This window comes from Falco punctatus, assembly GCF_963210335.1.
Source record: "Falco punctatus genome assembly, chromosome: 4".
Classification (NCBI taxonomy): Eukaryota; Metazoa; Chordata; class Aves; order Falconiformes; family Falconidae; genus Falco; species Falco punctatus.
Genome location: NC_137583.1, coordinates 82,653,556 through 82,679,103, shown reverse-complemented (window position 1 = coordinate 82,679,103; position 25,548 = coordinate 82,653,556). Strand labels below are relative to the sequence as shown.

The following is a 25,548-nucleotide window of genomic DNA, read 5'->3' as shown; positions in this document are numbered from 1 at the left end:
GCTCTTTATGAATGGAAATATGAAGACCAGAATATCTGTCACACTGAAAAAAAGGAAAAAAGTGGGAATGTCGCAGAACAACCTCCCATGACCATGCTTGTATATAACTGCTGCAAGAAAAAGTCAGAATTATGTAACCTATGTGATGCAAGATGATTGTGGATGCTTGAGGTGCCTACCTCAAGAAGAAAAATTCATTTTGGGCATCTGATAACAAAGAAGCAATGTTGAGTGTATGGCAATCTGCACAGAGCGGAAGAGTCAGGGCAAACTTGGAAGTCCTGAAAAGACACAACAGACAAATGTATGCTGTCAGGAATTAGGTGTAGAGAAATATTTTCCAAGAAATGTAAGACCCACTGAAAGGAAAAGAAACAGGTAAACACACTTTCTGAGCCAACGGATTTTCTAAAAAAAATCCCACATCATAAACGGTCCTGAAGACAATGAGACCAACACTTGTCAGGAGGAAGGCAGTTAAACTTCTAGCTAATGCTTTCACTGATGGCAAAGGTCTCCATTCCAGAAGTTTTTAAGCAATGTGTATAACTCTTCATTCTTTCCTTTTTTTACATGACCAATTCCTTCATTCCTGTGATAATACATTTTTTCCTTACAGAAGCTTTTTGAGACATTGTTATTTAAAAGGCACATCTGTATGTTTCCATTTAAAATGTTTTCCTTTGTTTACCATCACTCTCTCCCATGTTTCTCTGCATGGCAGCAGCTGATGTGATTTCTGTTAATTGCTGTAACTGACAAGACACCTCTGCATGTAAAGTGCCTATTCTCTATTGTACCATCCAATTTTCCGGGACTTTCCTGCTATTGCAGTTATCAAGGATACCTGTGAACTTTGCCTTTGCTAGCAGGGATCACTTCACTCCTATTGTATGATTCCTACTTACGATGTCTCTGCAATCCCATATGATCATTTTACCCTAGTCCACAGCTGCCACTACCTAAACAGCCCAGCTGAGACATAACAAACTTCCTTCCATGCTGCTGCTTCTACCCGATCTACTCCTCAGAAAAGTCTCCATATGTGCTTTACTTAGGTTCCTCTTAACATAACTAAGAGAAACCTAAAAAGCTGTAAGTTAGCTTCTCAAAGATATAAAGGACAGCTGAAAAAAAATCTGCAGACTCTAAAGCCTCTGGTCATTTTAGGATAGTCTGCATATAAATCACGCATTTTTTTCCTAAAAATAATGTCAGAGGACAGTGTTAGGGCCCTTGGTGCACCCACCCTCCTTAAGTTTAGTTGGCTAAGTTAAGAAGTTTAGCCTGCTAAGTCCAAAGTCAGCTCTTTCACTAATACTACCTATTACAAAGAAAGCTAAAAACAAGGGCCTGACCCTCCTTTCCTCCTTTTCCCTTGGGAGCTACTTTTAAGCAAGGTCTTTATTGTTGACCCCCTATGTCTACACTTGGTTGGGTGCCTCCCTGACCTTCACCCACACCCATTGCTCAGCTTCCTGGCTTGCCCTGGGACCTGCTGCCTCTCTGAGACCTTGCTAGGTGATCACTGGATTAGGCCTGACCCCAAGGGCCCGTTCCTGACCCCGACTCATGTTTAGCATCCTGTCTTCTTGTCGGTGGGGCTACTGTTCTTGCCTGCCTTCATAGTGTGCTCTGCTCCAGCCTCCCTTCCCTTTTGGAGTCGCTGGCCCTCACTGCTTCCCAATAAGCACCAATAAGCTCACAAGAGTTTTTTTTCAGGCTTGTAAGGCTATCTTTACAGTGAAATATCCAAAACTTTCAGATGAGGACAGGGTGTAGCAATAGTTTTTAACTACACTCAAGTTACAGCCTACAGATGTACAGTGAAGCCAGACATGGCAACCTGAGACATACTTCTTGGATGACAAATGTGTGACCTGATGCCCAGCAAACCCCCCCCTCCTGGGAATTTTCTGATCAACCTGTCTCAGCTCCTGCCTACAGTAACACCGTAAGATGAACTGGAACATGCCGGCTTCTCCCAGTGAACTCACCGCTGCTATTTCAATCTCTCCCTCCTAGGATTAAGGGCAACATACACCATAACTTGGCAGGCGTCCCGGCCAGCCTGTGGAGAAGCAGCCGTCTCCCGGCCGGGGCTTGTACGAAGGCGGAGGGCCGCGGTCCGGCCCGCCTTCCCCTCGTCTCCAGACACTTCACTTCCTCACTGGGACAGGGCATCCCGCCCCGGCCAGCGGCGGCCGGCACGGGCCACACAGAGGCGGCGGCCCCGCGCAGCGCGGGGTGACCGGGAACCGGGGTGGGCGGCGGCGCCACAGCCGCGGGCTCCCCACAGCTCCCACCGCCCCCTCACAGCGCCCCGCCCCGCCCCGCGAGCCCCCGAGCCGCGCGCTCCCCGCCGCCGGCACCGCCCACCCCGGCTCGCCGCAGGCTGGCGCAGCCCGGCCCGGCCGCGCATGCGCTGTGCGGTTCACCGGCGCGGCGGGCATTAAAGCGCTGGTGGTTGTGGTGCCTTGTTTGTGCGCTGCTGTGTGCCTGCTGGCTCCCTACGGCCTGCCCCGAGCGGCCGGGCGGGCACCCGACCTCACCGGGTCCGGGTGCACGCGGCGGGGCTGGCCGGCCGCGCCTGGGCCCGCACGGCTCCGCTGAGCCTCGCGCAGCGCGGGGTGGGTGAGGAGTTAGGGCCCGGTCCCCGCTGGGGGCAGGCGAGCGGGCGGGCGCTGGATTCTTTGGATTGCGGACGTCGCGGGCAAATAAAACACGCGGGCGGGCGGTTGCGCGGTCCGGGCCGCGTTCCTGCTGCCGGGGGGGCGGGGAGGGCGAGGAGCGGCGCCCCGCGCAGATGGAGCCCAGCAGCGGGAGCCGCGGCGCCGGGCCCGCCGTCACGGCGGTGGCGGCTGTGCTACCGGCGGGCGGGAGCGGGGAGCGCCTGGGTGGCGCCACTCCCAAGCAGTTCTGCGCCGTGCAAGGGAGGCCGCTCGTCAGCTACACGGTGCGGGCGATGGAGAGGTAACGAGGCAGGCGCCGCTCGGCTCCCGGTCCGCGCCTTGCGGCCGTTCCCGCCGGTCCCCCGCCGTGCCCCCAGTCCCCAGAGAGCCGCTGGCAGCCGCCCTCGCTCAGGCCCTGGGCAGCCCGGCGCGGCCGCCCTTCCGAGGGCTTGGTTTTGCGTTTCGGTGGGATCTCTTCTCCCCGCCCGGTCAAAACGTGTAGTGAGTGACGGAGTGGCCGGGGGGGACGGCCTGGTGCGGGCCGGGGGCGCTGGGAGCTGTGGCCGGGCAGGCTTCGTCGTCCCGGGCGGCTCTCCTCTCGCCTCAGCCCTGCCAGTGCCCTGAAGCTGCGTCACTTGCCATTTTTGCTGGGTGACTGTTGGAGGCCCTCACCCTCAAAGCTGCGGGGTTTCTGCAACTGCAGTGGCTGGTTTGGTGAGCTACGGGCCTACCACAGCCATTTGAGACAGTCATAAAACTATCCAGAGGCCTTGAAAAAAAGGTCTCTTCAGCCATAGCCACTGGAGATGGTTTTACTAGCGTCCAGGGGCATTGAAAATGGATCCGCTCTTCGTAGTGGGATGAACTCAGTGGCCTACAGCTTTGCGTTATGCTTCACCATTATAGTTCATGGTGGAGCGCCGTGCTTCAGGAGGAAGCTGAAACGTGCCCTTGACTGTGTTTCAGGTACAGTTACGGGGCTGGATGCCGACAGCTCACATAGCGTGAGATCGCATGTGTAACTTTTGTTTGTGTTGGAGCAAAGCATTAGAGTAATGGGATATCTCAGCAGTCAGGTTTTCCCTTTTCATAAGACTGTTGAATTCTAGGCATGTGACTGACAGTTAATATATTATTGTCAAATGTTAACATAATGTAAGTCTTGTATCTAGTGTCACTTGAAACACTACAGGTAAGGAGTGGAGTGTCAGATGTATTCTGGATGTTTTGCAGTAACTTGCAGAAAAACAGACCTTTAGATTTTAGAGAGAATGAATGGGAAGGAGTGGAAGGTGGTGAAAAGAAATGGAATTGCCAACGTCTCCTAAAGTTCTTAACTCATGGAAACTTGTACAACATCAGAATTGGGACTCTTTTTCCATTCCCACCCAGAGAGGCTTCCCTCAGGTCACTTGTTACTTTATGAAAGAAATATTGCTTGTTTTCTTTATTTAACTTTCAACAGCAGCCAGTCACAAAGCTAAACACATCAGTAAGCAAAACCTCCAATCCAAAGCTTGTCACAGCTGTAATATCTGCCAAAATGTCATGGGAATCTACAGAGAAGAATAATGTCTTCACTTAGTGTATTGGAGACCTGAAAAGAGAACAGAGTGAGGTTTGGGAAGGAAATGATATTCATAGGAAAATAAAACATTATTCATTAAAAAAAAATAAATTCATATTTGCTGCCAGTGAGCTCTGGGAAAATAACAGTTCTTTGAGCAACAGTATTATATTTATGTCCTAAGGCTGCAAAAAATTAAAGGTTGAATTCTAGTTGTACAGTCCAGCTGGGCGCTTGATGCCAAGCTGATTGTGAGAACAACAACCTAGTGCTTTGGCTTAATTTCAGTAGTGCAATAACTAGTGCCAGTGCTCTCACAGGCAGAGCTTTCTGCCATCTCTGTACTGAGTTGGATTGTTAGCTGGTATGTGCGTGTATGGGAGTTGGGAACAGATGTACTCTAAAGCTCAGAATGGCTTTCATTTTAATCTCAATACTTCTGACTCTGAAATTGCAAAGGAGGTACCTTGTTCTTTGTGTGAATACGTGTGCAAAAATGTAATATTGAGGAACTGCAGTTTATCACATAATCTGTCACCCCGAAGTGGCATGCTTTCTGTTTATCTTGATACTGTCTTCTGATGTCTGTTGTTTACCTGCTGTAATTGAATGAGTCATTGACTCACTAGCCTGTAATAACTTCTACTGAACCGGTTATCTCAGCTACTGAAGCTATTTTTGAGGGTTTTTTAATCTGTAAAAAAATGTAGCAACATATAGACAGAAATACAGGAGCAAATCAAGATTTCGCAACAGCTTTGCATGTGGTTATTAAAAATCAGGAGAAAAAGATTTTTACACTGTTCAGCTGAAAGTAGTGAGAATCTTAGTGGTGTGGAAAAGCTGGCAGACAAGACAAGAGCAGACATAAACGAATAAGCAGTGCATCCTGTTGGATAGGATGACAGCATGTAGAATGTTGGCCTGCCAATAATAACCAAAGATGATGCCCTTAGGAAGAGGAGGTGAGAAAAAATACGATGAGGAGAAATGGTTGGTTTTTATTGCCAGTACAGTGACGCTGATAGGAAGGTCAGGTCCTACCTTGCAGGTAAAATTGAAGTGTGTTAGAGAACTTAAATGACTTTTTTCGCCCTTGGAGTTGTTTCTGCTTTTGTTGAACGACGCAAGGCTTTTGCATCAAGTTCAACAGAACTAGAATGACATTCCTCCATTTTGCTTCTGTACACACTAGTAGGGTTCTTCCTTAATTTTAGTGTGTGTGTTTGTTTAGAGTAGAACCTTTCCAATTCATTTTCTGAGATGGGGGGAGTCTCAGCTCTGTGCGCATATGCACACACATTTTACTAAAGCTATAGAGAGGAAAACAGACCAAGGTAAAAGTTGATTTAAAAACAATTGTGGGACAAATAAACTGCTGCTGTTTTTGCTATGCTCAACTTTCATCAGTTGTTGAAAGTGCAGTGAGAAGTTACTAAAGAGGAAAGCGGAGTTAATACCTGGCAGAGTAAACTTTTTTTTATAAAGGTTTCAGGCAGTTTTGTTTACTTTGTTTACTGTAATGCAGCCTTTCAAAACAAGCATCACCTGGGGGAAGCTTCCAAAGAACTGCCTCTTCAGAAGTGTCTTCTGTATTCATTTGCCAAATATTTTTCCTTGTTGGCTGATTCATGCTCAGTGGCTCTACAGGTCACACAGTTGCGGTTTTGTTAAAAATATCTATTGTGATAGTTCTTTTTGTGTAGTTATCATTAGCTTATTATTGAAATTGTTTATGAACTAAAAATAATCAAATTGTTTTAACTTTATGAAGGTTTCTTTGTTATCTTGTCTGATTAATAAGGAACATTTTCTTTTAGGAAAAAAATGAATGGCTTCTGTACATGAGATGTTCAAAACTTCCTTACAGTGTTCACAGTGTACCTGTGAAACTTTTCAGACTTAAAAGCTGTCTGCTTTTATTTTTTTACTGTAAAAGATACATATGTATTTATATATTTTTTCATATATTAATGAAATATGTCATCAAGCTGTTACAAAGCAAAAGGAAGTTATGCTTGCTTTCTACAAATGCATTTTGTGCTTGACAGTTCTTTTTCTCATTTGATGCTTGAATAATAAGATCAGCGAAAGTAATGCAATGATTTATCTTGTACCTCTGAAGAGTTTCTGTGGCAGTGAAAGATCACATCCTGTGCTACTAAAGCCGTCTCAGCAGTGACTGCCTGGTTCTGACCTTGCTTTGCTGGTACCACTGATGATTTCAGTAGGTTATATGTTAAACAGGCTGTTACTGGTCTAAGTAAGAGACACACAGATTTCGGGCTCTGCACTGGTTTGTATGTGAATCAACAGCTAGAGGGTTAAACCTCAGTCCCGTTTGTACCTGAGTGTGCCGTTTGGGTGATACAGTCTCAGAGCATAACTCATTGGTTATTTCACTTCCTCTGCAGTCTATTTTGTGAAGTCATGTAATAGCTTAATCTGCTCTTCAGTTAATGAGCTCCTTTTCTTTGAGTTCTAGCTCAGCTAATATAAATGTATGTATTTTTGTTTGAAATTTAATGAAACGATACTATTTTCTACTAGGCAGTTGGTTTATCTGTAGGTGATAAGAAGGACAGTTACAGGAAACAAACATATGGTCCTTTTCTGCCTCATTGTTTTCCATGTACTAATATTGATGTCCTCCCAAGGCAGTTGTAAAGTGATTATAACTGGGTTGTTAATTTTGTTTCATTTGATCAGACCTGACTTTCTGTTTCAGAACTACGGCCTATGTTGTATGGAAGCCCTAGAGGTCTGTATGAAGTGCTTGTTAAAGCACATTAGGGTAGTCTCATCTTTTTCAGGCCTTGTGCTAATTCCTTCTGAAGCGTGCGTTATCTTGCTCTAATATTACAGTTATAAAATGGAAAGAGTGTTTACTATTTTTGAATTGATTTTGAGCTGGTCCTGAGCTGCTTGTTATTTTAGTATGAAATCTTTCTGAAGAGTGTGACAAATTGAGGGAGGGGAAAAAAAAAATCCATTTACTGCCAGATTGAGTGTATACTGATATCCTTCTACTTCATTGAATCAGTTTGAAACATTTCCATAAGCAGATCTTTAAAAGAGTAACCACCTGTGTGGTGCACAGTTCTCATTTGTGAGGATTTTTAGTATACTTAACTGGGTTAGTACTTTTCATGAGTTTTGGCGGGACATGTTAGGCTTCAAAACCTAAGCTGTTCTTGTACCTAATCAGTCTAGAGGATACCTTTATACTCTTATATGAGTAGGTTGCATCTCTAAATCCCAGCTCTAATTATTGCACATTAGTCCAGAATGAGTTTAAGGATGACATACTCCAGTTTATAAATGTGTTTATCCAGACACAGGGTGGAGCTGTGACCGCATCCTGTCACTTTTCGGTGTATTGTATCACTGGAGGCCTTGAGCCATCCCACCCACCCTGTGCGGAGATTTATCTTAGGCTGGCCAGTACTTATGTGCTGTTCCCTTCTCAGAAGATGCTGTGTACTTACTACCCAATTGCTTCATAATCTGTTTCATTTGACTCCAGAATGGGAGATGTCAGTGCTTTTCTTACACAGTCACTAGTGAATGTGCAGACTGTCTACTGTTTCTGGGAGCCCTGTAAGGCTATAGCCTTTCTGCAAATAGAAGTGCAAAGCCCTTATTTTCATTTAGTCTGAAATAACTCTTCTTGAATTTTGCTTTATTTAAACAAGTGATTCTCAATAATTGAATTAATGTCAGTTCCTCCTTTGAATAGTTTGCTCTAGTTCTTAGTTGAAGTAATGCAGAGGTGTTAGGTTTTGTGGCTAAATGTAAGACTATGCCAGGACTAATTTGAAAGATTTGAAAACCTTTTGATAAACCTGCGGTGAGTGATGAGTTGAAATGAAACTTGAGACCATATGACTTCAGATTTTACATTTGAACAACTTCAGTTCTTAAATGCTGAGGATATGTTGGTTTGCCTGTATTTTCTGCTTTTGTTAATAATGAAATGAACATAAGGACAATTATTTTTCTTTTCAAGAATGCTAATAGCACTTACATTATCTTATTTTTAACGGTTATGTTTAAATTAATTGAAATAATTTTCCATAGATTTTTATTAATTACAAAAATGCCATACATAAGGTGGAATATGCTCTGTTGTTTCACATAATTCTAGGGGAGTGGTTTTGTATCACAGATAACTTTGCTTTTGGAGTAAGGATAGTTCCTAGGCAATCCCTTCTCATGTGGTGTTGCAGAAACAAATACCTTGAGCCTGTATGTTTCTGTACTGTAAACTTCTTACTCTTATTTTTCCAACTGGAAGTATTTACTACCTTAGTCTGTCTTGTGTCTGCAAAATTAGTTTCAATGGCTTTACAAGTTTTAGTTGGGAGCATATACCATACTTGTCTCCCTTTCTAGTTGGATGCGTAGGCTATGCATAAGTAATTTTATTATAATAAATAGTAAATTGTTTTTGTAATTGTTGCTCATCTGATGAGTTTCTTGTCTGTCATGCCAGAGAACCCTCCTGTCATCTGTGTAGACACAGAAAGGAAATACAATCTAAAATCCTTTTTTATGCTTTCTACATAGATTTGGGAAATAAAGCACTCCAAATAGCTGGATTTGAATTATGGTATTTCTGTTATTTTGAAGTACGATATACCATGTGTGACTATAATTTGTATTTCTGAGTCCTTTAATACAAGTATGACTTCAGCCTAACTTCAGTTATGACTGATTTTAACCTTGTGGGTTTTAGGTCATTCTCCCCCTGCACCAGCCTTCAGCTGTAGAGCGATGCTGATACCAACAGTAAAAGCTTGAACTTCTCTGAAAAAATAGGCTTTTCATATTTTCATATTATGGCAATTTTACCTAGCATAGCTATGTTTTTACACTTTGCTAGCTTCCTAGAGCAGAAACCTTTGTGTGCGTATATATATATTTTTTTCCCCAAAGTACCAGTATGTTTCCTTTTACTATTCAGGTGTCACAGTTTTGATTTGTTAGCAATCTGTCATTCACTGCTTATACCTATCTTGGCAGTGATCTTTGTTTCAGAGTTTTTCTTGATTCTCTTATTCACTTGTACACAGTTGTGCTGGTTTTGGCTGGGGTAGAGTTAATTTTCTTCATAATAGCTAGTATGGGGCTATGTTTTGGATTTGTGCTGGAAACTGTTGATAATTCAGGGGTGACTTTAGTTATTGCTGAGCAGTGCTTGCACAGAGCCAAGGACTTTTCTGCCCTTAATACCACCCCAGCAGGAAGTAGCTAGGAGTGCACAAGAAGTTGAAAGGGGACACATCTGGGACAGCTGACCCCAACTGACTAAAGGGATATCCCATACCATATGATGTCATGCTCAGCATATAAAGGTGGGAAAAGGAGGCGGAAAAAGGGGACATTTGAAGTTTATGGCGTTTGTCTTCCCAAGTAACTGTTACACGTGATGGAACCCGGCTTTCCTGGAGATGGCTGAGCACCTGCCTGCCCATGGCAAGCAGTGAAAGAACTTGGTTTGCTTTGCTTGTACACATGGCTTTTGCATGCTTTACCTGTTAAACAATCTTTATCTCAACTGACATGTTTTTTCACTTTTCTGATTCTTTCCTCCATCCCACTGGGGATGAAGTGAACAAGCGCTTGGTGCTTAGTTGCCAGCTGGGGCTAAACCACAAGAACAGTGTACCAAACAGTAGAACATGGAGTATTCCAGGTCCCAGGATTTACCAGTTTATTGGAGACTTGAATTTAGAGAAAGCTAGAACAACAGATTGTAGCTGATCGATTTAGAAGTTACTGAAGATTTATCCAACTTTTTTTGCCTCTTCTCTGCAAATTGGTTGTTGGAAGCAAGTTGCTTCCCAGAATTCCAGTTAACTTTGGTTGACATCCATTATTAGTATAGATCCTCTCATGTAGCTCTTCCTTTGGGGGTGGAGTGCTAATACATGCACAAAAACATGGACTTGATTATGTTGAGAGATTGATTATTTAGCCATCTTGGGTTCCTTTTGATATGAATTTCTCTGTTTCATGGAGATAGCTGTGCTTTTATTTAGTCCTTCATGTCTGCTTTCTCTGTTTTCTGTACTGTTTCTTCTAGGATAAGTTGGATATCCAACATTATTGTGGTGGTCTCTCCTGAAAATATTGAAACAATGAAGTCTATCGTTGAAAAATATGGCCACAAAAGAGTTATGATAGTAAAAGGTGGAATAACTCGTCACCGGTCAATTTTCAATGGCCTGAAAGTATTTTCAGAGAATGAATTTTCCAACCAACTGCTCCAGAAACCAGAAGTAGTGATTATCCATGATGCTGTGAGACCATTTGTTGAAGAAGATATTCTTTCAAAAGTGGTTATAGCTGCTAAAGAACATGGGGTACGTACTACACAGCAATGTGACTCTGCAATGTCATTTATACTGTAGAGTGTAAAATCGTGATTGGTAAATAAGGATTTTTTTTTCCCAGCAATTGTATCAATACATTGATTTTAAAGTAGAACAGATTCAGAATCCCTATTACACAGAGAGGTCAGATGGGGGAGGGGAACATTTTTTAAATGCCACAGTTGTTATTTGCTACAGGGAATAATTATTGCCATAGAAACTATCAGTAATATTGAATTAATCAGCAATTTGTTAGTTAAAAGATAGATTGCATGAATATAGTTCACCTTTTTTTCCATGCAGAATTCTCACCTAATGCTAGAGTAGTTCAGTTAGTGATTACTAATAATAATCAAAGGGAGTACTGCATTGATTGACTCACAAACTTTGTGTTTTCCTCTCAAACTTGCATGCGAATCCTGAGTAAGTGGCAAGAGACCTATCTCTGTATTAACGCTAAATTCTTCTAGAATCTGTAAGCATTGCAAACTACTGGGAAAAAGGGGAAGCAGAAAGCTTCCAGCTGTAGGTTTGAGATCCTCTTGGCCATTGCTGCATCTGAGGACTGGGAATATGCACAGGAACCAGAAAGATTTCTGAGAAAGTAAGTGATATGTGAAAGGGAAGAGTTGGTAGAAGTTGTTATGCAAGTAGAATAGTAGGGTTATTAAAGGCATGCACTAGCAACAAGAGGAATTGGTTGATAAACTGGCTGACAAGACAGGGAGGTAAGAAATCATGACTTAGCCACAGGCTTGTTTGTTACCTTTACCTTGCACTTCAGTTCTCCATTAATAAGGTAATAGAATGCTTTCTTACTTCAAGGGGATGATTTGAGGTAGAAGTCATTAGTGACTGCAGATTGTTCAGGTATTAGAAAGCTAGGAAAATCTGCCACTGCTTGTCTTTTTTCAGGAAATGAGGTAAAAGATAAGCTAATCGTCAGATGACTTGTGACTTTTGACAGTGGAATAGAGTCCAAAGAATTAACTGTGATATTTCCTTAGCACTCCTCCACCTTTTTTTGAAAGCTTGTAGTGTAAAATGGGAATGTACAACTTGTTAAAATATTGATTATGAAAATTAAATCATGTAAGGTCTTTCAGAACGCTGTTAGAAATGTAAATATATTGAGCTTCTTACTAGTAGGCCTGTACTTGGCCTTAATGAGATGAATAATTAAGATTGGCTTAATTAGAAATGTCAATAAAGTAGAAACTCTGCTCTATAGTTCTCAGTGATACAGAACATAAGTTTCCAGTCATTAAAACTTAAGTTCCATTAGAATTTTAACAAGTTTTTTGACCTTTCTCATATAGCACAAAATAGCATTCCAGAATTGATTCTCTGCCAAAGATTTTAAAATAGATCCCCTTTGTAAATCTGTTTTGAATGTGATTCTTTGAGAGTAGTAGGAGAATGGGGTTAATTGTAATCATGAAAAGAGTAACTGTTTTCTGAATGTGTTTGTGTGTAGATGTCTTTGCCCATTATAGTATATCATATCTCATTTGTTCTTCTGTTTTAAGTTTTTAAACTTGTTCACTTTTTCTTCAAACTTGTGTGATTTTAATGTAATATTTTTCCTGGTTTTCTTTTTAATTGAGTGTAAGACATCTTCAGTAAAATAGTCTCCACTGACTACCTCAAGGCGGTGTTGTCTAGTTAATCTGAACTTCTGGCTGGCAAATATATCCTTACCTAGATCACTGAAATATCGTTTGATCTCAAAAAGGTGATCTTACACATTTGTCATAGTTTTTTTTTTTCATTGTAGAATATGTCTGAAATGTGCATGTTATTTATTGGTTCTCTGGTGGTTTCCCGTGTTGGCTTAGATCCACTGAGTTTAGTGAGGCAAGGCCATCAGAGAACTGGACTCCAGAAGATGTTAGCTATTGATGTTACCTGACAAAGTAATTGAATTAAGGAGCATGAGAAGAACTTCTTTTTATGTAACAAATTGGAAAAGCTTCCTGCCAGAGAGAGGTGGCTGTCTTCAGTTGACAACTAAAGAATTCTGAAGGACTAATGACTGGAAAGCTAAGACACTCTCTCAAAACTAACATGCATGGTTTTGAATATCAGAAAAAAATTGATCAAGAGCGGCTATCATCTTTAGTTCTTCCTATAGTCACATTCTTTGCATATCTATAAGGGAGTAAATTCTTCAATCTTTCAGTACAAAAAGTAATTACTTCCTTTTGCATTATGTAGAAAGGCACAAAACCTGGCAGAAACATCATATTAAATCACTAGTGTAACAGGGGTAATGCTGTATTGTTGTTCATCTGCATACCATATAGATAGCATAATTATGAGAAGCTTTAATGTTCTTTAAAATGGCAATTGATCAAGTAAGTTACTGCACGCCTAGCTGCCAATTGTCAGACAAATAAACTGCTTTATTACACTTACTAATCATTTTGTTATTTGCCTGTAGGAATCAAAAGGTGCACCTTATCCAGAACTAGTAAGTTATGCCTTAAATCCCCCAAACAATCCCTTGATTATGTGAAAATATTACTTTGTAACCAATTAAATTCCATTTATGTTTTTTGGGTAATTTTTTAATTAAAATTACATGTTTCTAGAAACAAATTCTTTATTGCTTGTAAAAGTTGGGAAAAGTGGAAGCTTTGGAAGGCATCAGTCCAAAGCCTCTAGCAACATCTCATTGCCAACATTGCATTTTAAACAACATAACTAAAAAGAAAAATGCTTACAAGGGAAAAAATCAGGAAGGTGGGGGGAGAATTTGTCAGTTCTGCTACTGAAAATTAGAAAAAAAAAGGCACATATAGTCAAAGACTCTTTCTGTAGTTAAACTAGATTTGAAAGTATAGTTTATTTCTTTGAAAGGACTGAATCAAACAGCATTCTTAAAAGCTGGTTTCTGGAAGCTGTCTAACATAATTACTTTATTCTCAGCTTTAGCAAAGATCTGAATGAAGCATATAGGCCAATACAGATGTGCAGGGCTACTCAATCTCATGGACTCTTATTCATATACACAATCAGTGAAAATAATACCCCTGGACAGAAAACAATACATACTATACTCAGTTTGTTCTTGTCTCTGAGTTTACTCGGACTCAATGCTACCATTATCAGTCTTTCTCTATTGGAAGCTTGGAGCAGAAAACATACACGCTGTTCTTTCACCCAGTTACATGAAGCATTTTATTTTGCTATCTATGCTTGAGTTGCATTAGCAAAGTATGGTGGGTGACAAACCAAAAACCACCTCTTTTTTTTCCAGGTGGAGGAGGACTTCAGTGAATAAATAGGCTGATCTGGTGTGGTATACTTGAATGGGGACAGCAATGCTACAGCAGTTCTGCTCATTCTGTCCTTCCTTTGTTCTTTTTCTCTTAGAAGCAATTATCTTTTTGTGTTTTCTTATCTCCTCTGTTCGTACCATATATGGAATATTTTACATGTGAACTTTTTCCTCTTTGTTATGCTCAACCTGATTTTAGCCAGCTGTAAAGGCTGCATCAGTAACAGACCATCTTTGATTCATATTTATACAGTGAGTCATCTGAAGTCATCCTGTGCCTGTGTTCTCAGAGGTTCTGCTTTCATTCTGTGCTTGATACTTTGGGGGTCTCCTGCTGTCATGTCAGGCACTTCTGCAAAAGCAGAATCAAGAACTGAGGACATGCTGCTGTCCTGACATGAATGTTATTCCGCTGATGGAATGAGTTCTGTAATTTAGGAGACTGACTTACATCAATGTAAAAATACATATTGATGAATTATAGGGGTGTAATACAGCAAATTTAGAAGAAAACAATTGAAGAGCTACATACTCTTAACCATGCTGAGGCACATGAAGGAGAGAGAGGTAATACCAGCATGGCTTCACCTGAGGGCAAGTCCTGCCTGACCAACCTAGTGGCCTTCTGTTACAGAGTGACTACATCAGTGGGCAAGGGAAGAACTATGGATGTCATCTGTCTGTGTGTCTGTAAGGCCTTTGATGTCCCCCACAACATCCTTCTCTCTCAGTTGGAGAGATGTGGATTTGATGGGGTGGACTGTTTGGTGGGTGAGGAATTGGTTGGATGGATGCATCCAGAGGGTAGTGGTCAGTGGATCAATGTCCAAAATGGAGATGGGTGCCAAGTGGTGTCCCTCAGGGGTCTGTATTGGGACCAGTGCTGTTTATTGTCTTTATCAATGGCATAGGCAGTGTGGGGTTGAATGTACCCTCAGCAAATTTGCAGATGACACGCCTGAGGGATGGGATGCCATCCAGAGGGACCTGGACAAGCTCAAGAAGTGGGTCTGCGTGAACTTAATGAGGATCAGCAAGGCCAAGTGCAGGGTCCTGCACTTGGGTTGGGGCAACCCCTAGTATCAATACAGGCTGGGGGATGAAGGGATTGAGAGCAGCCCTCAGAGGACTTGAGTGTACTGGTGGAAGAAAAGCTGGACACGAGCTAACAATGTGTGCTGTCAGCTCAGAATGCCAACAGTTTCCTGGGCTGCATCAAAAGAAGCGTGGCCAGCGGGTCAAGGGAGGTGAATCAGCCCCTTTGCTCTGCTCTGGTGAGGCCCCACCTGGAGTGCTGCGTTCAGCTCTGGGGCCTTCAGCACAGGAAACACATGGACCTGTTGGAGAGGGTGCAGAGGAGGGTCAAAAAATCGATCAGAGGGATGAAACATCTCTCCTGTGAAGAAAGGCTGAGAGAGTTGGGGTTGTTTGGAGAAGTGAAGGCTTTGGAAAGACCTTATTGCAGCCTTGCAGTACTTAACCGGGGCTTATAAGAAAGATGGGGACAAACTTTTATCAGGGCTTGTTGTGATAGGACAAGGGGTAATGGTTTAAAATTAAAGGAGGGTAGATTTAGACTAGATGAAAGGAAGAAACTTTTTGCAGTGAGGGTGGTGAAACACTGGAACAGGTTGCGCAGGTGACAGATGTCCCATCCCTGGAAACAGTCAAGGTCAGGTAGGACAGAGCTGTGAGCAACCTCATCTAGTTGAAGATGTGCCTGGTCATTGCAGGGAGATTGGACTAGATGACCTTTAAAGGTCCCTTTCAACCCAAGCTGTTCTATGATTCTACATTGTTGTGAAGATCAGAAATTATTCAGTAGGAAACTTTTCTGAATGTGTGAAGAAATCAAGTGTGGTTTTGCTGCTGTACAGAAAATAGGTACAGAGTGTATTATTCCTTTTTCAACTCTGTGGTAACGGATAACTATCAGAAACATAGTAATGTTTCCATAATTTATGGGATTATTGGTCCCATAGAAAGTTATAACCTTCTTGGCCAAGTTGTTAATTGTTTTCTGTGTTGAATAGAGAACCAATATATTGTTAGCAAATACTTGAAGTCTTTGTCCTAACAAGTTATAGTGTTTGGTGGTAGGAAAGCACTGGTAAGGGGAGAAGCAACTCTGCCATTTCCCAGTTTCAGATTAAGTGATTTAGGTGATTTATTGCATTCATTAGGAGGGATGCAACTCAACCAACTGAAATACATAAATCATCAACAGAAATCTGAATTATAATCTCCCTTTATTTTTTGTAGCATTTCTGTGCTGTACTAATGGAGCCAGCTGTGCCTAATACAACTAGTATTTAATCCTTTTTAAAAAAGTGGCTTAATCCCACATTTTTTAGCTTCTGGAAGTCTACACATACAGTAATTTTTACCTTTTTTTTTTAGGTAGGATTAGGTTATCCTGTAAATAGTTTTTGAGCATAGCTTCCTGTACTTAAGGTTGCTGAGGTAATTTTTATGCAATGACTGTAAAGTGTACCTCCTTTAAATTCAGAGAAACTATATATATGACACTGCTATGGATTTGAGGCTAATTGAAATCTGTATGCTTTATCTGAGAAAATACGACTTTGGAAAATGAAGCAGCTTTTAGAAAAGATGTGTGTAGTCACGGAGATTTCTCCTTCCTGCAGCAGATCAAAGGAGTAAAGAATACTTCCTTAAAATAAGGGAAATAGCAGCTTTTCCAGCATGTGTGAGGAGCTGAATAAAGGCCTTGGATTATTCTAGCCACTTCTACATGGCAAGATCTGGAAGGGATTCTTAGCCGTATCTCTCTGGCTAAGGGTTAGACGTGCACACCTCCCTGAGTTTTTCCCTGTCTCACCAAATATTGCATTGAAAAGAAATTTTGAGTTTTCATCCAGAAATGCCCCCAGCTGCATTTTGGCTGAGTTTGTGATCTGGGTGGTTGTGGCAAGGACAACACCAGCCCTGCAGGTTAGGCAAAGCTTCTGAAAGCCAACTTGGCCCGTTTCATATGCTCTAAGTTTGCTGGACTGGTTCTGCGCTTATACTCCTGTTTGTGAGAAGGTAAGTGGGTTGTGGTACAGATAAAACTAAAACTGCCTTGAGGAGCATTGGAGCATGTAGGAGAGAATTCATTGAGGTATCAAATACATACATGCATGTATTTGAGCCAGACTTTCATGGTAAGGTATAATGATCCATTTTGCAAGATCCTTGATGACAGAGGTCTTAGATGAAGCTTGTATAAAGAGGTGACTTAAATTTTTAATCTAATGGGCTGTGAGAGGAAGAAGCTCAGGTGCAAGGTTTCCAGCAAGGAGAGGACACAAGCAGTTCCAAGAGAAGCAGCTGAGTGAATTCAGAAGGCAAAAACATTTGATCAGCAGGTGCAGAGTTGCTTAGGGAACTGCGTGACCACAAACTATAGTGCCTGTGGTTTTGGTTGCTCAGGACTGTGTGTGGGGGAAAGAGTTATTAATAAAACATTGCAGTTTTGCATTTGGTTGATTAAATTGTGCAAGAGTCCTCCTAAAACACCTCAGGATTTTTTTTTTCTCGTTTCTTCATAATATGATGCAAATTGTGTGTTTAATGATATGCCGTGGGTCAGTAGCCTTCACATCATGGTCTTGTTGATTTTGTAATGATGTAGACTTTCTGGAGGTAAAATGTAACTTCTTAACTGTAATTGTAACTCTTGTGGCAGTAGTTGCAAGATTTCTACTCCAGTGAATATAAATGTGAACTCCTCTTTATACTGACTTACTCTAATATGCAAAATCCTTTGTGGCACACAGCACTCTCACTGATAGCTTTTGCAATGTAAATCAGTAATTAGGGTATGAAAGATGGCTTGCTGACTGCAAGATATGTTTCATGTTTTGTTAATGCAAGATAATACTATGCAGTCAAAAGAAAAAGTCTTGTTAATTTTGGAGGCAAAAATGATTGGTTTTGTGATTAGTTTTTATAGCAAATATTCTGTTTAATTTTTGCCACCTAATTTGCAGTATAGCACTAATTAGAACAAGAAAGTGTTGGTAGCTCATCTTATGTTGAATGAATGCCAAAATTTAAAGCTGTAAGTATACTTTTAAATATTGCTAAAAACTGTTGTTAGTATACTGGCCACATGATTTGCTTTGGAATGTTTAAATTGCTTAGACAGAATTTTACATCTTATAGAATCCATCACAATTGTGTATAATATACAACTATTGCTGACAACTGAAAACATTAAATATATTGTAAGAAAGTCTTGAAGCACTATACCAGCATGTGCTGCTCTTTAGGTGGGGGATGCTATGTGTGGTCTGGGTCTTGTATTTAGTATGGGTCTTTGGTAGCATTATGCAGGCTCTATACAAACTTTGAAGTACTTTGAAAAAATATAACCTATCAAGAAGAAAACCTTAATAAATGAGAATATGTTGTTAAACATAACCAGTTATTGCACTGTGACAAAAATTAGCTGAATATGTTGACTAAAGTAATAAGACCTTATTTGGCTAAAAATACAATAAAACATATTTTATTGATTGCATTTATGGAAAACACAAAGTTCCTTGACCATTCTTGAATTTCTCACAAGGAATACGCTAGGAGAAATACTGGATAATTTGTATGACACCATTGAAGTCGTATCCTGCTAACTCTTGTAATTTTATTCTTTATTACATTAAAAATAGTTCATCTGATTTATGGCAGTAATTCATGATACAAGTGTAACATAAATGACATTCGTAAGACTGACTTTCAATCTGCTTTTTAAAAAAAATCCAATTTTAATATGAAATCAAAGTTTTACATAAATAGTTGTATCATTGTTGTTTGCAGTACCACTCTGTTTTTTCTTGGTGCATGTGTCTGGTCTTGGTTTTGTTTCTCCACGTTCAGTATGTTGAGCTTGTTTTCAGTTCTGGTGTTGAAAAATCGCAGCCTGTGATATGCTGAGTTTGGTTCTGCTTTCTTCCTCTACCTTATATATGTATTTTCAGTTGCATATTCCTATTGTTCTGTCTTTTTGAGGGGAAACTTTCTGATTTTCTATGAGAAATCTTACTTTTTTTCACAGAACAACATGTAGAATTTAGCATGTTGTCTATTAGATCAAAATGGTACTTATACTGATGCTTAGAGGTAAATGCTTTAAATACGAAGAATAGAAATGTAAAGTAAAAATGTGCAGTCTTAATTTTTGAGCAACAGTTTCTGTTTTCAGTAATCGTCTTGCGTTTGCTGTAGCAAATTGGGGCTCTGACATGTCTTGATATACATGTACTATCCCCAGTTACTCAGATAGTATGTTCTGATAAAGGTGACCTCATTAGAAGAAATGTTTTCTTTTTCTTAAACAGTGTCATAAATATACATTACGTTTGTTTAAGGCATTCTGTGTCTTTGAAGTCAGTTCAATGTACAACATAGTGTCAGGTCATTAACATTGGATCAAAGTGTATATTAAATTTCTGATTAAACATCCCCTCTTTTGCAGCTAGGAATAAACACAATTATAACTTCTTCCTTCCTGGTGTTGGTTTAAGATTAACATGTGCCCAATTCTAGCGAGTTCGACTGTTGCTTGTAGCCAGCTGGATAAGCAGACTTTAAGGAAGTTAGGTGAAGTTTAGCATACAAGGCTTTTTTTCATAGTGTTCAAAACTCCTTACATCTGTTCTAATTAACTTTCTTTTTGTCTGGCTGATTATTAGTTTTAATATCTGTGTTAGACAAGGCTTGTTTAACGTTTCAACCAGTGCTGTCCTTGGGCAATTAAAAGCTGCCAGTACAAATATGTCAAGATAGCTGGAATTAGACTGGTTGGTGATACTGCCTACACAGAAGAAATTTTAGTGGGTATCTCACTAATGAGAATCAAAGATCCAGAAGCAAATTTCTAGTTGGATACACAACCCAGGCTGCAGATTTTACTTGTCAGTAGAAGAAATAGAGTAGAAGGCATCCTGTCCCCACCACAGCTACATGGTAGAGTCTGGGTGTGAGTGTGGGTGAAAGTGTGATATAGCGTGGACTCAAATTTGTGTTTTTGCATGACAATGAGAGTAGCTCTACCTTTATTGTGGTCTGCTATTCTTTACTGAGTCATCCTGGTTGTCCTGTAGCCCTGACTGCATGCCATATCTGGTCCTTCAAGAGAAACGTGCAGCTGAGGTACTGTTTGGGGTTGTCTTTTGGACGTGACATTAACAGAAGGAGTTGTGGGGGTGGATGGTGACAGGTTTAAGTTGAACCCATGCAGCCAGACTGCTGCTTTGCCTTGCTGTGGCGAGTAGGTGGGTTCTGGGTGCAGCATGACGTTATAACTGTGTGGTTTATGTGAAGGCTTCAATCAGTTTGGTTTGGAAGTTTGGCTAGTTTGGGCTTGAACATTTGTTCGCACCTAAGTTTAGAAAACTTTGCACATATAGCCAAATTGTAGTTATCAACTGTACTTCTGTATAGGAGTGGTAGCCTGTACTTTGTGTTACTTTGTCTGTACCCCAATCTTTTCGATCCAAAAAAAATTGTTTTGCCAGGATTTATGTAGGTTGGAGGAGGAAATATTTCCATCTCTGCAGCAGAATCATAAAACTTCTCATATATTACTTCTGGTTATAGGGAGGATAAAATGTAGTCCTAGACAGCAGCTAGATACAAAATGCAGAAAAGGAAAAGAAAAAAAGTAAGAAATAAAGATGCAATATTTCAATGCAGTACCTTGAATGTGCATTGAAAGAAATTCTCTAATTGTTTTATTTTACAAAGATGGTTGTATGACTTTGTCTTATTAGAAATTCTCCCCTTCGGATTTATAATATAAAAGATTTGAAAAGATCATTCTCTTAAATATATGAAATATTTTAATCTTATAATTGAGTTTTTTAATTTTGCTTTGAGGATTCTGATTGATAAATTTGAAATAAGAAATCTTTCACTAGAGACAATTCTTCCAACTTAAATGTCAATTACTGAGTATGGTTGAAGCATGTTTATTACTATAGATACAATTGGTTGAGTGCAGATGTCTGAATAGAAGAAATGCATGTTTCTACCCGTTTCATGCATCACAGATACTGTGTTTATTTCTGTATTTTTTTCATACTGTAGATGGCTGTGAATGCCATTCATGGTAAGTAGTTTGTGTAAAAGAATACTTTCCCTGTAGTAACATGTGGAAACAGTTTGATAGAATAAAACGAGAAGAAATTAATCATAGTTATTCTGAGCTTCTTTTGCTGGTTCATAGCCAGACCTCATTTAGAATGAAATCCTTAAGAGATGGTAGTGTTTGGTAACATATAAATAATCTTTCACCTAATAAAAAACATTCCAGGACATATTTTTAAACTGTTAGATACCTAGGTTGTCTAAATTAACATTGTTACTTTTATGGAGATGAGCAGTGTCCTAATGCAATCCTTGTTTTCATGGAAAAGCAAGACAAAATTGTTTGTACATTTACCAAATTCACCTCTACAAAATTGACTTTAATGGAGTTCCAAGATGGATGTATTTGTCCTGCTAAGTGTGGCTAGCCCCACAATCTCCAGACACAGTTTCAAAGAAATCAGCTGCTTTGAAGTGATGAAAATATTTCTAATATACTTTTATTTCCATTGTATATGTGAAAGTCAAGTTAATTTAGTCACCCTGCCTTAGAAAAAATAATTTGGGAGTCTTTGTTCAGTACTATTTTGCTTGTCAGAGTTGAAAACAACTCTGATTAAAGAATTCACATTAATAAATTTGAATATTGAAAACATGTAAAAACATGAGAATAGGGGTGTTCTTTTAAAGATAGCACTCATAAGCTATGCTTGTATGTGTTTGACATCAGAATTATTCCTAAGTAAATTGAAAACATTGAATCTGATGCAGTTAGGATGATTGGAATACAAAATGTACGTTTACTTAATGCTACTAGACAGCTGAGAAGATAGAAAAGGGGAGATAAAGGCCATGAATGGAGAAGAAAAGTATTGGTGTAAAAACTAGAAGGGAGTCATGCTAGAAGGATGGGCAAGTCTGCTTATTTAGGACTAGACTCCAAAGTTTTAGGCTGTGATTGCCACTGACTTGAAGTTCAGGGTTGCAAATCGGCTGTGTAAGGGAACTCTGTGGGTCTGCGTCAGTACTTGGGGCCTACTGGGGACAAGGGCGTACCAAAGACATAGCATACTTTTTTTTAGTATGCCAGCCTGCAGGATCTGTGGTTGTCTGAGCTTGTTGCCACACTGTTGTAAAACAAAAGGAATTGTAGTTGTGGTATTTTTTTGTAAGGACTTTGTGACACTGCAATTTTTTTTTTCTCTTCCTGGTCCGTATCATTCAACTTGTTAAGCTTTGCAGCCATTTAGCATTCGTTGTTCTGTTGCAAATCTGGCTACTAAAAATGGTCAGATCAGTGATGATGTGGATGTGTTGGTTTTTCATGCTTTTTTTTTGCTTCTGGATATTTGATAACTTGTTTGTGGTAGGTTGTATTCTAGATGTGGAATGTTGGTCTCAGCTGCATAATGCACTGTGTGTTGGGGGTATTTGTAACCTGGATAATTTCTTGCTTGTGATAAAAGCTTCATTTCCCTCCCTAATCTATCTGGAAATTTTAATGGTTTCTTTTTTTTTTCTTTTTTTTTCCGAATAAAATGAGGATTTTCAGGTTTTAGGAATATTCAGTAAAAAGGTCTACTGCATTGTGTTATCCAGGTTGCTATATTGTGTGTAGGCTTCTGTGGCCTAAGCATTTGACCTTCATGTTGTAATGAAAGGTTCATCAATACTGCTTGGATTTTACTCCCCTTGAACTGTGTTGTCTGATCTTACAACACACTCTGGTTATGCATTCACTGATTACATGCATCTAAACAATTTCTTGTCAGAGTAAAAGTATGGTAAAACGAGAATGACACAGTGCTACTATTTAGTAGATTAGTATGCCTTGAATCTATTGAAAATACTAATGATACCCTATTATACTGACCTGCATGATGTAAGTAATCTTGTACTTTTTTTTTTTTTTCTCCAGTCACCGTTGAGTCTTTACACCTTGAACGTATGCTATAGTCTAGGCAGTTATGCAAAAAAAGAATACAAAACTGAGAACCTTTTGTAAATGTTTTTAATTTTTGCTATTTAAAATGTGTTATACAAGACACCTGTTGTTTCTAAAAGCATCTAGAGGCTGGTTCAGATTTCAGCAGATGGATTGATAAGCTTACTTCCAAGAGATACCAGTCTGTCACTTCTGCTGAAGTTGATGGAATTCTGCGTTCTCAGGTCATTTTAGGACTGTTTTAAGGAAATGATAGAATAAAAGGATGTTTTTTGTTCCAGTATTTTGTCTGCAAAAGAAACTTAAGTTAGCAGTATTTGTTTCAATGTCTGTTATGCTATGAAATATTTATAGACCTTGCCTACAGAAGTTTTGATACTTTAATGAATTTATTTAACAAAATATGCAAAAATGGGGAAAAGAAGTGTATGTATTTCCTGGACATGCCAGTTTCACCAAAAGCAGTTCTTGACTGTGTTTCAAGTGGAGTGGCTTGTAAGGCTGTAAAGTGGACCTTTAAAGAAATTCAGTTTAACTATCCATTAACTATCCACTTCACATTCAGGAAGGGTGTATGATGCACTTTGTGTATGATTTTGAAAGCAAATCTGAGTCAAAATTATTAGAAATTGGAAGATAAGTACTCTGAGTATGGAAATGTTAATATAAGACCCAGGCACTTGCTTTAGACACACAGGATTTGTATTTTGTGGTAGGTTAATTCAAAGTGTAAAAAAGATCTGTAAAACTATAATGACATCAACAAGTACTTACAATTTTAAATGTGGACAGTTCTAGGTTATAATTTTTTATTTTTTTTTTTAATTCATGTCTGAACCTCTTGCCTGAGAGCCAGGCCAAATACCTCTACATTCCTGACATAAATAGCAAGTTGAAGCTTCTCAAACTAAAACAAATAAAATTTGAATACCTGATACTCAGTATATACTTTCTTTACTAATATGGAAATAGTTCTTTGTTGCTGATTTATAACCAGAAAACCAACATGGAAATTCTTTGCAAAGAATAAAATATTTGGTGTTGTAACTGAGTAGATGTAGACTAGCTGAATGATTATGTTCTTCATTTACACCCCACAGTCATCAGGGGAAAAAGCTCCTTTGGATACAGTAGTACCTCATTGTATTACTTGCCTTACTGTGCACTAATGTTTAAGCTTCTGAACTAAAAAAAAATGTAGTCTGTAGCCCTGTCGTAAGTACCTAAATTCCCCCTTCAGTTCATTGGAAGACTGCTAGGAGTGGAATTGAGAAAAAGCTTTGTGCTGAGTAGGGAGGATGTTTGTGCTAACCAGAAGGAAATAGTGTAGAACAAGCCATAAATCTTAAACTCTGCCCCTATTTGGCCTGCATGTGAGAACAAAATTCACAGCTCAGTTCTTCTGTTTTTACATGCCAGATATTATTGGGTTGACACCATGAATGAAGTTACCCGTGAGCCAATTTTGGACGTGCAGTGAGGTCCGTGTAAGCCAGCTTGGGTTTGGCAGCTGTGTTGATGTATGCCAGCTAGAGGATGCTGCCAGAAGCGCTGCAGATACAGCGTTTCCTGCATTAGGGACCCAGCTCTCTTGTCCCATATGAAAAGCAGGGCATACACAGGCCGGTATTTTCCTTTGCTTGATCCCAGCTTCCCCCAGTCAGAAAGTGGCCTCAGGAACCAATGCAGTTCTTGTGTCACTGAGGTGGTAAACTCACCCCTGTGGTGGGTCACATCATGTGGCTGAGGGAGCTAGTGTGTGTGCTGAGGCAGAGAAAGGTCCTGCAGAAAGGAGCGCCAGGACTGAGCCGAACAACCAGCCGGTTGCTGTATCTTGTTTTAGGATTGTAAGGTTTCAGCTCAGTGCTGCGCCTCAGAGAGTACGCTCTAATCCACAGCCTGTGGCCTCAGCGGCTGATCATGTGAAGGTTTTCTGTGAAGTGGAAACTTCCTGGCTTTAGTAAGCACTAGAGCGCTGCGTTCCGCTATCAGAGCGTAGAGCAGGCATGGACAGAGTTGTCCTTTTTCGCAATAAAAGCGGAGTTCTTAAAAAATCAAGTTACTGCGTACACAGAATTTCTCTCCCTCACATGATCAGAAGTCAGCCATAACTCTTATTCCTTGTATCAAACTTCATTTTTTCAGTGTCAGGTGTAGTTTGAGTGGACTCGCTGCTTTTTGTGCCTAACTTGTGATCCCTCCTTGGAACGGAGGGAGGGCAGGTAAGACAGTCTGCCACATCGGGCTCAGTTCTGTGGTAAACGTAAAGCAAAACTGTAGTTGCTTGAAAACGCGATTTGTTAAATTTTAGGTGCCATGAAGCTTTCAGTTAATCAAAAAGTTAATTGGGGATTTTAAAAAATTGACATGTTTGGATTTGTTAGAAATTAGATCTTCCTTGAATCTTCTGGAAGAGCTAGGCCTCAGCAAGGCAGGAGATGTGGTTCAGTATTGTCACAAAGATACAGACATTCATAAATTTTTATTGTGCAATAAACCAGATGTCAAGAAAACAATGTGTTTCAGAGCTCTTTTAAGAATATAATTTTGAGTATTTCAATTTTATTTAGAATTGCAGTTTGGTTTTTTGTTCCTCAGAGTGCGTGTTTTAC

The 25,548-nt window shown here is 40.0% G+C and overlaps 2 protein-coding genes across 8 annotated transcripts in view; one reads left to right on the top strand and one right to left on the bottom strand.

Moving 5' to 3' along the window:
• The window catches only part of LOC308062348 (uncharacterized protein), a 53,377-nt gene extending 51,153 nt beyond the window's left edge, over positions 1-2,224 (bottom strand). For 2 of the 4 annotated variants that reach the window (XM_080383710.1, XM_080383712.1), the window contains exons 1-2: positions 1,998-2,224; positions 180-281 (exon numbers count right to left, since the gene is read on the bottom strand). The gene's annotated coding sequence lies outside the window, so the exon portion shown is untranslated. Of the gene's footprint in view, positions 1-179 lie in introns of all 4 variants that reach the window. The other 2 variants (XM_080383711.1, XM_080383709.1) reach the window with 1 other exon arrangement.
• A 190-nt stretch (positions 2,225-2,414) lies between these two features.
• Positions 2,415-25,548, top strand: part of CRPPA (CDP-L-ribitol pyrophosphorylase A) — a 125,476-nt gene continuing 102,342 nt past the window's right edge. For 3 of the 4 annotated variants that reach the window (XM_080383707.1, XM_080383706.1, XM_080383705.1), the window contains exons 1-2: positions 2,672-2,973; positions 10,328-10,607. In XM_080383707.1, coding sequence (XP_080239833.1) covers positions 2,807-2,973; positions 10,328-10,607 — 447 coding nt within the window. In that variant the 5' untranslated portion in view covers positions 2,672-2,806. Of the gene's footprint in view, positions 2,631-2,671; positions 2,974-10,327; positions 10,608-25,548 lie in introns of those variants that run through there. The other variant, XM_080383708.1, reaches the window with a different exon arrangement.